The sequence below is a fragment of the Salvelinus alpinus genome, chromosome 33 (genome assembly GCF_045679555.1).
Source record: "Salvelinus alpinus chromosome 33, SLU_Salpinus.1, whole genome shotgun sequence".
NCBI classification, from domain to species: domain Eukaryota; kingdom Metazoa; phylum Chordata; class Actinopteri; order Salmoniformes; family Salmonidae; genus Salvelinus; species Salvelinus alpinus.
The window spans coordinates 19,374,782-19,387,702 of NC_092118.1; the positions used below are offsets into that span (position 1 = coordinate 19,374,782).

The 12,921-nt window shown below is 40.7% G+C and overlaps 1 protein-coding gene across 1 annotated transcript in view; it reads left to right on the top strand.

The window, feature by feature from the left end:
* Window positions 1-2,559: 2,559 nt before the first annotated feature.
* LOC139563052 (disintegrin and metalloproteinase domain-containing protein 10-like) overlaps window positions 2,560-12,921 on the top strand; it is a 79,164-nt gene continuing 68,802 nt past the window's right edge. Inside the window, exon 1 of the mRNA XM_071381310.1 lies at window positions 2,560-2,703. Coding sequence (XP_071237411.1) covers window positions 2,637-2,703 — 67 coding nt within the window. The 5' untranslated portion in view covers window positions 2,560-2,636. The remainder of the gene's footprint in view (window positions 2,704-12,921) is intronic.

Consider the following 12,921-nt stretch of genomic DNA (forward strand, 5'->3'; position numbering starts at 1 on the left):
TGGGTGAATAATGAGTCTTGCCATAGAGAGCCGGCATTTACAAAATTACTCTGATTGGCCAGATGGTGGTTATAACAAGAGATTGAAAATGCACATTTTGAAGGTCACGCTCCTCACCCCATTTGACCTAGTCATGAAATTCGGTACATAGACCCCTCTCCTCACAAGGAACACATTTCGAATTTTGTGAAAAACACTTAAAATGCCACTCTGCTGACACTGAATGGCTGATCTGCATGAAACTTTATATGTGGCTTTTATGGACAAAGGTCTCTTAATGCAATATTTTCCAGACTAGTACCTAAAACAACATGGTCACTATTGACCAATAAACATTCACCTGTGCATGGTCTGGCACATAAATGCATATACATCAATCAGTCAAGGATATTCATATTGTAACACAATTTGTTGCAGACACTGTCAAGACTCAACATATGCAAACACACTCATATCGACTACACAGTGGTGCTACAACGGCACATGTTTATCTCTTGATCTGTTTGACTCAGAGCGCTGACATGTGGCACACATGCTCAGGGATGTGAGTCTAGCTAACCCACATGATATCTCAGACACCACTTACCCGATTTTGAGAAACTTGGGTGAATGATGCGTCTAGCCGTAGAGATCCAGCATTTACAAAATTACACTGATTGGCCCAAGGGAGGCGCTATAGTAATCAACTGTACGTACGTTAGTCACACGCAACATCTCAGACACCACTGGCCCGATTTGTATGAAACTTTGGCGAATGATGCCTCTTGCCATATAGATCCGTAATTTACAATATTACATTGATTGGCCCAAGGGGGGTGCTGCATTATTCGTGGGGGATTACATGTTTACTGTACCTCATACCTCTGCATATTAATCTGGTACTGGTACTCCCTGTATATAACTCCATTATTGTGTATTTTATTGTTCCCCACGATGAAATTGGGGAAGGGACTGTGGATCTGTCTCCGTCTGTAAATTCGTATGTTCGTCAAACGCTATATCTCAGACAGCACTGGCCCGATTTTTGACAAAACGTGGATTAATGGTGCGTCTTGCCATAGAGATCTGGCATTTACAAAATTACACCGATTGGCCCAATGCAGGAGTTTATAGTAATTAACAGAATTGTTAGTCACACACAATATCTCAATTGGCCCAAGGGGGGGGCGCTGCATCATTCGTGGGAACGACACGTTTTCCCGGTGCCTTGTTAATTTATTTTCATTTTTATATGGATAGAATCCTAATGGCTGAAGTAATAATATCTCCACAAAATGTGTGTGTGTGTGTGTGTGTGTGTGTGTGTGTGTGTGTGTGTGTGTGTGTGTGTGTGTGTGTGCGTGCACAGGGAAGGAAGAGGTGCGTGGGTCTTCATCACCTTGTATCTGGAAGCAGCAGCAGACTGACAAGTTGTTTTAAGGTTTCCAGTTCAGTTAGTGTAGGAGCTTTTTTTAGCCACACGGTGGCAGAAGCTACACAGTAAAAAGATCAACGCTGTATGTCTGATGTACAGTATGTCTAATGGGAAATAAGAGATACACATTTTTTGCAGTCAATAGTTGGTGTTACAAAGAGAGCATTTTCGCTAACCTTGACCCTTTCCTAATTATTCTAACCTGCTACGTTAATTATCATAACCTGCTACGTTAATTCTCCTAACCTGCTGCGTAAGTTCTCCTGTTACAAAACAGTCACCTCTGGTTGTGGCTGTATCGAAGTGGCATGTTTTTAGGGAATCTCAACAAAGACGATCAGTGCAGAGACAAATGCAGAGAACAGGCAAGTGCATTGCAGGTGTAGGTAGCCAGGACATGTTATGCAGGCACATTCAACAAATCCACTATAAATTCAACACAAATAGTTGTCCTTGAGCAGTGCAAATGCATGTGGGGCCACACACCTCTATATCGATTGTTCCTTGAATTAAAAAAAAATGTTTCCCCCCAATTCATATAGTCATTGACATTTCACAGTGGAATCTACTGTAGTGATGTACTGTATTCAGTACTGAAATCATATTCCATTAAATCAGGGTACAGGGATATTTCTAAAACTCTGTCCAAGACAAATCTATTATTTGTATTGTACAAAGCCATGAGTGCATGGAACTCCCTTCCATCTTATATAGCGCAAGTGAACAACAAACCTGGTTTCAAAAAACAAATTAAGCTATACCTCACGGCACGCCTCTCCCCCATGTGACCTACTTGTTGTTTGTATGTACTGACATGTATGTGTAACTGATAGATGCACACACACAACATGTTAATGCTTTTAAATGTATGTAAATTGTAAAGTATTTAGTCTGTAATGTATTTTTCGTTATATGTCGGACCCCGGTAAGACTAGCTGTCGCCATTGGCGTCATCTAATGGAGATGTTGTCGCTGTTGAATTTATTGCACTTTAATTGTTGTTTTCAACAAATATAAGCGGCCCTATCAAATAAAAGCAAACAGGTTTTGTTGCGCTAGTGAGGTAGGAGGGACTAGTACGCTGCCTGCGCCTGACGTCAGGCCGTTGGAGACAAGCGGTGAAAGGCGGTTGTGAAGGTACTGCCATAAACAGAGCGCAGACTGCGCCTTTAAGAAGTGCAAATCGAAACAGTAAAGCATTCGCGGTGTCAATGTACTAACAATGAATTTAATCGATATGGTCTTGATACAACTCTTGCTGTTGTTTAATTGCATATGGAATATTAAAGGTAAGTTTTGACATTCTGATTCATACAGCAATAAAAGTGTTTCATCGCTAGCTAGCTCGCTAATCGGATTGAGAAAATGGTAGCAAGCGAGCTAGGCTAGCAGCGTTAACGTTACCTAGTTGGGAGGGGTGCAGCTCCTGATTTTTTTTTTTTTTACATTTATGGTTCCGCTAGGACTATATCGAGAGAGCCTGCTCGAGCCTACGAAAGGTCCACCGAAGTGAAATAAGAATGTAACTGTTGTGGATATTTTTCTTAAGACATTCTCAACTATCTAGACTAATGTTTACTAAAAGTTATATAGTATCAACATACTTGTCCCCATTACTGCAGTTTCAGTCACGCACTGTTAGTTCTGAGAATCAAGTACAGTGGTTCCCAAACTTGAAATGGGGTCCCCTGAGAATATGTGATGTTATCAAACAAATTAATAACTTTATTTTTAAATCTTCACCTGGGTATAGAATACAACTTGTTAGTGTTGACTAAGACCTCTTACACTATTAGAATGTGTTTTCATAGTTCTGGACATCCGGCAGGACCTAAAATTGAGTAAATATGAACACACAGCATTAACTAACGTTAGGGATCTACTTTTTCCAAATGGGGTCCTCTATATTAGAGGTCGACCGACTATGATTTTTCAACGCCGATATCGGTTATTGGAGGACCAAAAAAAGCCGATACCGATTTTTATATATATATGTAATAATGACAATTACAACAATACTGACAGAACGATGAACACTTTTATTTTAACTTAATATAATACATCAATAAAATCAATTTAATCTCAAATAAATAATGAAACATGTTCAATTTGGTTTAAATAATGAAAAAACAAAGTGTTGGAGAAGAACGTAAAAGTGCAATATGTGCCATGTAAAAAAGCTAACGTTTAAGTTCCATGCTCAGAACATGAGAACATATGAAAGCTGGTGGTTCCTTTTAACATGAGCCTTCAATATTCCCATGTAAGAAGTTTTACGTTGTAGTTATTATAGGGTTATTTCTCTCTATACCATTTGTATTTCATATACCTCTGACTATTAGATGTTCTTATAGGCACTTTAGTATTGCCAGTGTAACAGTATAGCTTCCGTCCCTCTCCTCGCTCGAACCAGGAACACATCGACGACAGCCACCCTCGAAGCATCGTTAACCATCGCTCCACAAAAACCGCGGCCCTTGCAGAGCAAGGGGAACAACTACTCCAAGTCTCAGAGCGAGTGACGTTTGAAACGCTATTAGCGCACACCCCGCAAACTAGCTAGCCATTTCACATCGGTTACACCAGCCTAATCTCAGGAGTTGATAGGCTTGAAGTCATACACAGCGCAATGCTTGTAGCATTGCGAAGAGCTGCTGGCAAATCCACGAAAGTGCTGTTTGAATGAATGCTTACGAGCATGCTGCTGCCTACCACCGCTCAGTCAGACTGCTCTATCAAATCATAGACTTAATTATAGTATAATATCACACAGAAATACGAGCCTTAGGTCATTAATATGGTCAAATCTGGAAACTATCATTTCGAAAACAAAACGTTTATTCTTTCAGTGAAATACGGAACCTTTCTGTATTTTATCGAACGGGTGGCATCCATAGGTCGAAATATTGCTGTTACATTGCACAACCTTCAATGTTATGTCATAATTATGTAAAATTCTGGCAAATTAGTTCACAACGAGCCAGGCGGCCCAAACTGTTGCATATACTCTGACTCTGCGTGCAATGAATGCAAGAGAAGTGACACAATTTCCCTAGTTTAATATTGCCTGCTAACATGAATTTCTTTTAACTAAATATGCAGGTTTAAAAATATATACTTCTGTGTATTGATTTTAAGAAAGGCATTGATGTTTATAGTTCGGTACATTCGTGCAACGATTATGCTTTTTTCGCAAATTCCCTTTTGTTAAATCATCCCCCGTTTGGCGAAGTTGGCTGTCTTTGTTACGAAGAAATAGTCTTCACAGTTCGCAACGAGCCAGGCGGCCCAAACTGCTGCATATACCCTGACTCTGTGGCACAGAACGCAAGAGAAGTGACAATTTCCCTAGTTAAAAGAAATTCATGTTAGCAGGCAATATTAACTAAATATGCAGGTTTAAAAATATATACGTGTGTATTGATTTTAAGAAAGGCGTTGATGTTTATGGTTAGGTACACTGGTGCAACGACCATGCTTTTTTTCCGCGAATGCGCTTGTTAAATCACCCGTTTGGTGAAGTAGGCTGTGATTCAATGATAAATTAACAGGCACCGCATCGATTATATGCAACGTAGGACAAGCTAGATAAACTAGTAATATCATAAACCATGTGTAGTTTACTAGTAATTATGTTAAGATTGATTTGTTTTTTATAAGATACGTTTAATGCTAGCTAGCACCTTACCGTGGCTCCTTGCTGCACTTGCATAACAGGTAGTCAGCCTGCCACGCAGTCTCCTCGTGGAGTGCAATGTAATCGGCCATGATCGGTGTCCGACAATGCCGATTACCGATTGTTATGAAAACTTGAACTCGCCCTAATTAATCGTCCATTCCGATTAATCGGTCGACCTCTACTCTGTATATTCTAGTGTCAATTTAGGGTCTTGTGCAGTAAACGTTTGGGAACCCCTGGTCTAGTAGCAAGTTGATTTGTGTACATTTTTGCTGGCAAAGTGATTACATGCGAATGTACAGAATTTGCTAGCTATTTTGACAGAAAGGCAAAGGCTAATCATACATTGTGACTTGGTAAATTACATTTGTCATTCTCATGATGTGCCCAATTCACTGACTTTTCTTTCTGTATTTATATATATATACAGCCTAGCAAGATCTCTATGGCTCTGATGCAAATATTACTTTATTTCTATGGTAGACTATAATTAGTTAGTGATCTGTATTTTCAAAATTCTAAGCTGATTTGAATTCAATCAGCACTCAGACGACCTGAAAACATGACACATGGACAGGATGTCCCCTGTGATGTAATGGCGTACATTAGAATAGACTTTCACTGACCCATGTAGGCTATTTCATAAACATGCCATCAAACGTTTGACTTCATCATTATTCTTCGCCCTGTTAAGGTCCCACTCCATCTGGGTCTGACTACTGCTGAGTTGACTATACGCCTCATCTGTCTGACATCGAATGCATTTTTCATTTCCCTCTCCTGTTTGCCATGGGCTAAAATACATATGCAGGGTCTGTTTTCTTTTTTTTACCTGCTCTGACAGTCTGTTTTTTCGTGTGTGTGAACAAAGTGAGTAATTGATATGCCTGAAGCTGCTGTGGGCCTTGTGTTCCCCTGTGCCCCCTGAGCATTGAGCTCCCCTGCAATTCCTAACTGGTGTCCTGTTTGTTTGTTCAATGATGGGAACAGAAACATTCCACTGCAGATGAAGTGTTGTTTCAGAGATGGCTAGGTCTGATTAAAATATCAGGACTTGGATTTAATTTGAGCCTCAAATTGTTATTTTGTCAAAACCTCATATTGAAATTACTAGTGCATAATTTATCATCTTAATTTAATTATTTTGTTTATTCCACTTGAGTAACTCTCATTAGCTAATAAAGTAGAATGAACCATGTTTCATGGCTCTCCTTGATGAGCTAATATATTCCCACTCATTTGCATTAATCATACTTTTTGGTTGTTTGTTGACTTATGTTATTCATGACGGCCAAGTTTGAGCCTTTCATTTGCCTATTTGTCTTTTAGTACAGTAATGACTCCAATCCATTCAAGGGACTGGGACATACGCTCAAATTCTAATACTGTAAAAGTACATCCTTCCTCCCTGTCTTCAGCTGTCCTTAGGGTGATGACTCTTCTGATGTGGATTGATTCGTGAAGCAACTCAATGTTAGCCATATTGGTTTTACCTACCATGTCTGATCACGGTTCACTTGAAGGGAGTAAAGAATAAATAAATGCTTTAAACAATGCCTTCAGCATCGAATTGGTTCACCCGACATGGGCCAGATGTTGGGTCAGATTTAATTGCAGAACTAAACAGAGCAGCAGCATATCTCTGTGTGAGGCACATGTTCCCTGGTGTGTCCTTGAGAGCGTTTGCTGCCAACTGAGAGTGTGTGAGCAGAGAGGATGCCACCTAGATTCCCTGATGGTTCACCACGATGTTTGCTGTCTGGAAAAGAGGATATGAGCCAGCCAGACTGGACCTCAAAGGTTTACTGAGGAAACAGAGTTCTCTTAGAGAACCATGATAATGTTCTTTCATAATCTAAGAAGATAAGTCCACCAATGTCCACTCCAAATGCAATTTTAAAAGCACAGATTTGTATTCAAATGGAGAGTTTGGGATTAAATTGGTCACCACTATAGTAATTCATGTCCTCTAGGCTTAGGCTATATGCTCAGAACCTCAGATCGTTGTACACTGAGTGTACAAAACATTAGGAACACCCTCCTAATATTGTGTTGCATGGACTCTATAAGGTGTCAAGCATTCCACAGGGATGCTTCCCACAGTGGCTGGGTGACCTTTGGGTGGTGGACCATTCTTGATACACGGGTGAAAAACCCTTAACACGCTCGAACCGGTGCGCCTGCACCTACTACCATACCCCGTTCAAATGCATTTAAATCCCTCTGAATGGCACACATACACAATCCTTGTCTCAAGGCTTAAAAATCATTCTTTACCCTGTGTCCTCCCCTTCATCAACACTGATTGAAGTGGATTTAACAAGTGACATCAATAAGGGATCAAAGCTTTCACCTAGATTCACCTGGTTGTTCTATGTCATGGAAAGAGCAGGTGTTCCTAATGTTTTGTACACTGTGTATAATCTTATACATTTTTACTGGGAAGGCAAATTATATTATCAGGATTTGGGTTTCTAAATCTATAATTCAATGCTAGATGCCACATGCAGATTAATAATGAATGTGAGAGATGTTGTCATAAAACCATAGATTTGATTCATGGGTGGATATTAATGATTTGTTAGGGTTTGTGGAAACAGATTCTTCCCTTTTGACTCATATGTTTCCAGAGTTGAACATTAATTATTCATAGAGGGAAAGCAGGAGTTCTGGCTAATCTGTTCAATACCAGCTAAACATTTTTAGCTGGTACTGATCCAAAAGCCATAATTTCTAAAGAGGAAGTAGAGTAGGCAACCATGTTAATTAAACTAGTAACATCCCTATGTTCCAACGGATCATATTCTCTTCACCTGTTGAGATGCTGTCTTTTCACTAGCGCTGTGGGACTCCACACACCGGCTTCATTATCTCCCATTCTGCTGTTTCACGCAGACATTACATGGGGTGTGTGACGTCCCCGTTCATTTGAATGTATTGGAGATCATTTGCCAAGAGAAGATTAGAAGATGTCAGTGAGACTCGGAGAGAGAGAGACTGACAAGGCCTTGTTTGTATGTGGAGAATAAAACAGTGTTTTGCAGCCATCAGGAGTTGCCATCAGGAGTCCTGTGCTTTGGTAATACACAGTGGCTTGTCAGGGAGGCATAGCAAAGCCTTTCAGAATGTGGGGTTGTGGAAAAATATGTAATCCTGGATTATATTTCCCCTCGCATATCCAAAGAACTTCAATGAGTCTCCACGATTGACATTGTTATAAAAACACTTGATATTGTGTTTTGTTAGTTTGAAGCATACAGAGCAGCATTCTAGTATATTCACACTCAAAGGCAAATATTATTTACCATATTCAAGATGTGCAATGTCAGTGTCAGAAATGCAGAGTGGCTTTGTGCATTTTTGCCCCTAGATTTTCCAAATTTGCCCCTGAGAGCTCTTGATGGAAAAAGCTGCCGCAATTTTTTCAAAACAAGTCAACAGGGGCAAAATATGCCCCTAACTTTAGATATTTTTTTTCTCCATTGGTATCACACTTCATACAGTATGTGTCCACAAAGGATTCTCCTTGACTCATCCAATCAGATCAAGTGCACTCTGCTGGCAGCTATCCCCAGCACTCCCCCATCTCGCCCTCTTTGTTGTCAACATTCTTATTTTCAATGCATTTTCCAAGTTGTGAAAATGCTAGTGTTCTTGTCTGGTGTATGGTCAACCAAGGTCAGAGATTGCTTAATTGGATTTTCACCGCTCAAGGCATCATTTCCATGTTTCAGGTGTTGCCTAATATGCAGGCTATAAACGAATAGGCCCTATGTACGAAATGCAGGGAAGTTTGTCTAGTGGTGGTATAGTATTGATACCCAAGGCAATACAACATTTCTTCACCTTAGGAGGAAATGTCCGTTTTTTTTCTTCTCTAATTTAAACTTCTGAATAAGCCACGATTAACCCACAGCTCTATGTTATCATACTCCTACTGTAGTGCATGTAGGGTTGGAACTTTCAATAAAGACACTCCCGCTCTCAGCTGATCGTAGTGTGTGGTGCTGCACTAGTGTAAACTCAGTGACATGATGGGCGGAGCTGTTTCCGTTCTGTTCCATCCCAGGGTGAGCAGACAGAGTAGTGTGTGTGTGTGTGTGTGTGTGTGTGCACCACAAACATTCACTGTAAGATTAAAACATGGGTCATGACAGGAAATGGATGCTTGTCTGTGTGTTTGTGAAAGGTTGAAAAACACAGGGAGGGAGTAAAGATAAGAAAAATAAGACATTTTGATGTAATGTCACTGCTATTGTGATGTCATTTTTCCTGGTTGACATGTGGACCTCAGCATTATGGATTCTGAATGGTTTTTGTGTTGAGGCATTTGTGTTTATTTTGTTTAAAAAATGTCTTCACATTTTCAAACAGTCCATTTAGTAAGGCACGCGTCCATAGAGACACATACCAGCTCTACTGGTAGTACAGTACTGCACCTGTCGATGACACAAGTTGTTCTGCTCACACTCCATTCTTATGTTTAATAAATGTATCGTATAGAGCGTGTGTGGCAGGCTTACAATGATGGCAAAAAAACATTTGAGAGTGTGCTGACCCTGGTGCTAGAAGGGGGTACGCAGCTGGAAAAAAAGTTTGGGAACCACTGTACTAGTCAAATTAGGCCTAGGCCCTCTGAAGACAGCATCAAGCAACAATTCAGGAAACTGAAACATGTAGCCAAGCATAAACAATCAATAATGATTACCAGTGATGTTTTACTGACAGGGACCTACCTACCAGTCATTGCTTATCAGACTCACCACATTGGTTTGTTGATGCACCGTTTCCTCTGTTGCTTTCTTTTGTGGGGAAACTGTGAAATGGTTGACTAGTTTGTTCGTTCTGATACTTGTGACATGGTGCCTGACATTTGTATTTCTATAATGACTGTGTTCTTACATTCCCTGTCAGTTTGTTTTTCTGGCTTTATTCAGAGTGCATGGTTCTACCGCTAGTGTTTTGACTTGCCAATCAGTTTCCTGAAAGACAATAGTAAACTAACATTGACCTGAAAATGGTTCCTGTGTTAAATCGTGTTCCAGTGTAAAATCACTATTCTTTTCACAGCAGTATCTCTTTCAGGTGGGAGCTGTAAGCAGCATCACATTCAGTTCTGACTTTGTTATCAGTAGGCTCTTTGTGTTAACAAGCAGACTACTAACTTGCTCTGCCTCTTGTGTCTTTGCTCTCTGCATCATATTCAAGTGGATGTTGAGCAGTAAGACTAGAATGAAGAAATCTACTCAAAACCACAATGCTTTTAGGTGTGTGTGTGTGGGCCTAGTCTAGTTATAATTTTGTGCTCAGCACATAGAAACATGCCTTCACATCACAATCTCCTTTGCCCGTGACTCCACAGTAGGCTAACCTAGTTCTATGTGCAGACATTGTGCTGGGTGAGCCATACATAATAGCTGCTTCATAATTATTTTAGCATTACATGAGCAATGGACTCCACACCCTGTACAGTAGTTCAGATGAACTTCTTCTAAGCATGCATGGAATGAGGAGGAACATTGTACCTAGCTACTAATGATGGGGGGAAAATACAAAGTTACAGTTGTGCTTTGTTTTGCTACTGCGGGCAGCGTTAGCTAGAGACAGCCGGCTGTCCCTGCTCCAAAACTCAGGTATTTTTCATCCCATAGCTTGTTCTCCATCTTTAAAAAAGAAAAAATGGTGGGCAAACATGTTTTCAGCACTTTTATTTCCCTGACTGATCAAAACTAATTTTCTCGTGCTCTGTCTATCTGAAGCCGACAACATGAGCAATATGTTTGGAACATGAAATCACAATAAAGTCACAGTATAGAATCGCAATCCGTATTGTATCGGCACCGAAGTATCGCGCTAATATCATATTGTGTGATCCCTGGCAATTCCCAGCCCTACTAGCTACATTATGCTTTTGTATTTCAGACCGCTGCCTTGACTATTGCCCATACAGGACTGCGGCTCCCAGACCCAACACAAAGCGTATTTGTCCAATAACATCTGCTGCCACCACTACCCATAGGATTAGTAGCTTCTCAGCGGTTAAAGGCTGCAGCTAGCCACAGGGACCACTGGACAGTGGACATGGCATTGGTCCACACCACAACAGTACCCACCAATGCCATGTTGTTTCCACCCCTCAGTAGTCAATGGCTGGATGTCATGTCAGGGATGTAGACTAGTGGTTTACCCATCACTCACAGTGTTGTGGTATGGTGCAATAGCAGCCAGTAGAACAAGTGGTGGAGCCCTGAGCTCTCTGGCCTGTCAAACAACCTGCCTTTACCCAGCATGCTAATGTATGGGGAGGGTGAGTCATCATGACCCAAGCTGTTTTCACTTCCTCTGTTCCTGTTCTATCTAGCCTGTCAAACTTGGCACCTCCGTGAGTGAGGATGAAGACACTGAAATACTATTGACTAAGCCTGCAGTATGAAGCCCACAGGCACTACTTGTCATTGACAGCTCTGGCAATTTGGGCTAGCAGGTGCATTCCAGCAGGACATAAATAAGGAGTAGCCAACATTTTCTCTTGCAAATTAGTGTTAGTCCTTTACCCTGCCAACTAATTCAAAGTCAGTGACTACTTGCAACACTTCAAATGGATTGACTAGGCAAACAACATTCTTGTATGCGCTAGGCATAGGCCTATATTGTTTGGGGCAGCAGGTAGCCTAGTGGTTAGAGTGTTGGACCAGTAACCGAAAGGTTGCTAGATCGAATCCCTGAGCTGACGAGGTAAAAATCTGTCGTTCTGCCCCTGAACAAGGCAGTTAACCCACTGTTCATAGGCCGTCTTTGTAAATAAGAATTTGTTCTTAACTGACTTGCCTAGTTAAATAAAGGTAAAATAAAACATGTAAATAAAAATATATATATATATAAATTTGAATATTCCAGAGGGTTTTACATGAACTTTTTGTGGGGGAGGAAGGGAGGAAATTATGATTGAAATTATGATATCCCTCTTCTTATTTTTATTTATTTTTTATGTAATGAAAACACTTCCTTATGCTGCCATATCCAGCACTGGGGTCACAGTCCTCACATGCCCCACCCTTCCTCCGGACAGTGACCCTGCACACAGATCTGGTGTGATACGGAAAGGAAAATAAGAGGCGCGGCTGTGCCATGGAAACAACAGTCGTACATTCCTCCAATGGATTTTCTCAATGAAAAAATCCATGAAACCACTGGAGTCGTATGTGGTCTGACAACTGAAGGGACCATGGTGTGCCTGCCATACTCCATCTCCAACCAACAGCCTTCGAGTTGACCTTTACCCTGTTGATTCCGTTCGTCGTGAGCAGCTTTGGCTGCTGTAGGCTGTGTTAGTGGGTTTGTACATAACAGGCTAAATATTTCCCTTTTAGGACAGAGGTTTAACAACAGATGATGAGTATCACTGGAAGGCATATCCCCTAAAACTGTACATTGTACCAATGGAGGGAAAAAGACATCCCATTGTCATGAAGTTTAAGATATCTGGGTTTTGTTAAACTGAATAAATCTACTTTGTTGCAACTTCGGTTCTTAGAAACCTTCAGTGTTGCAATTACTAGGGCTGTGATGATACCAGTATCGCAATATTATTCCAATGAGAACACACGAAGCAGACAAACCTCTTTGGTCTTTTAACAATCTGCTGTATTTAAGTTGTGTGCTACAGCTTGGAAATTAAATAAATGTGACTGGAGGATCACCTAATGACGTATGTTTCCAACATTTAGGGCTGTTATCCTAAAGAAGTTTAATCCTCATGTTTTTGTTTACTTGCCACGGTACTAACAAGTATCATGCCGGCCCTAGCAATTACTACAGAACAAATATT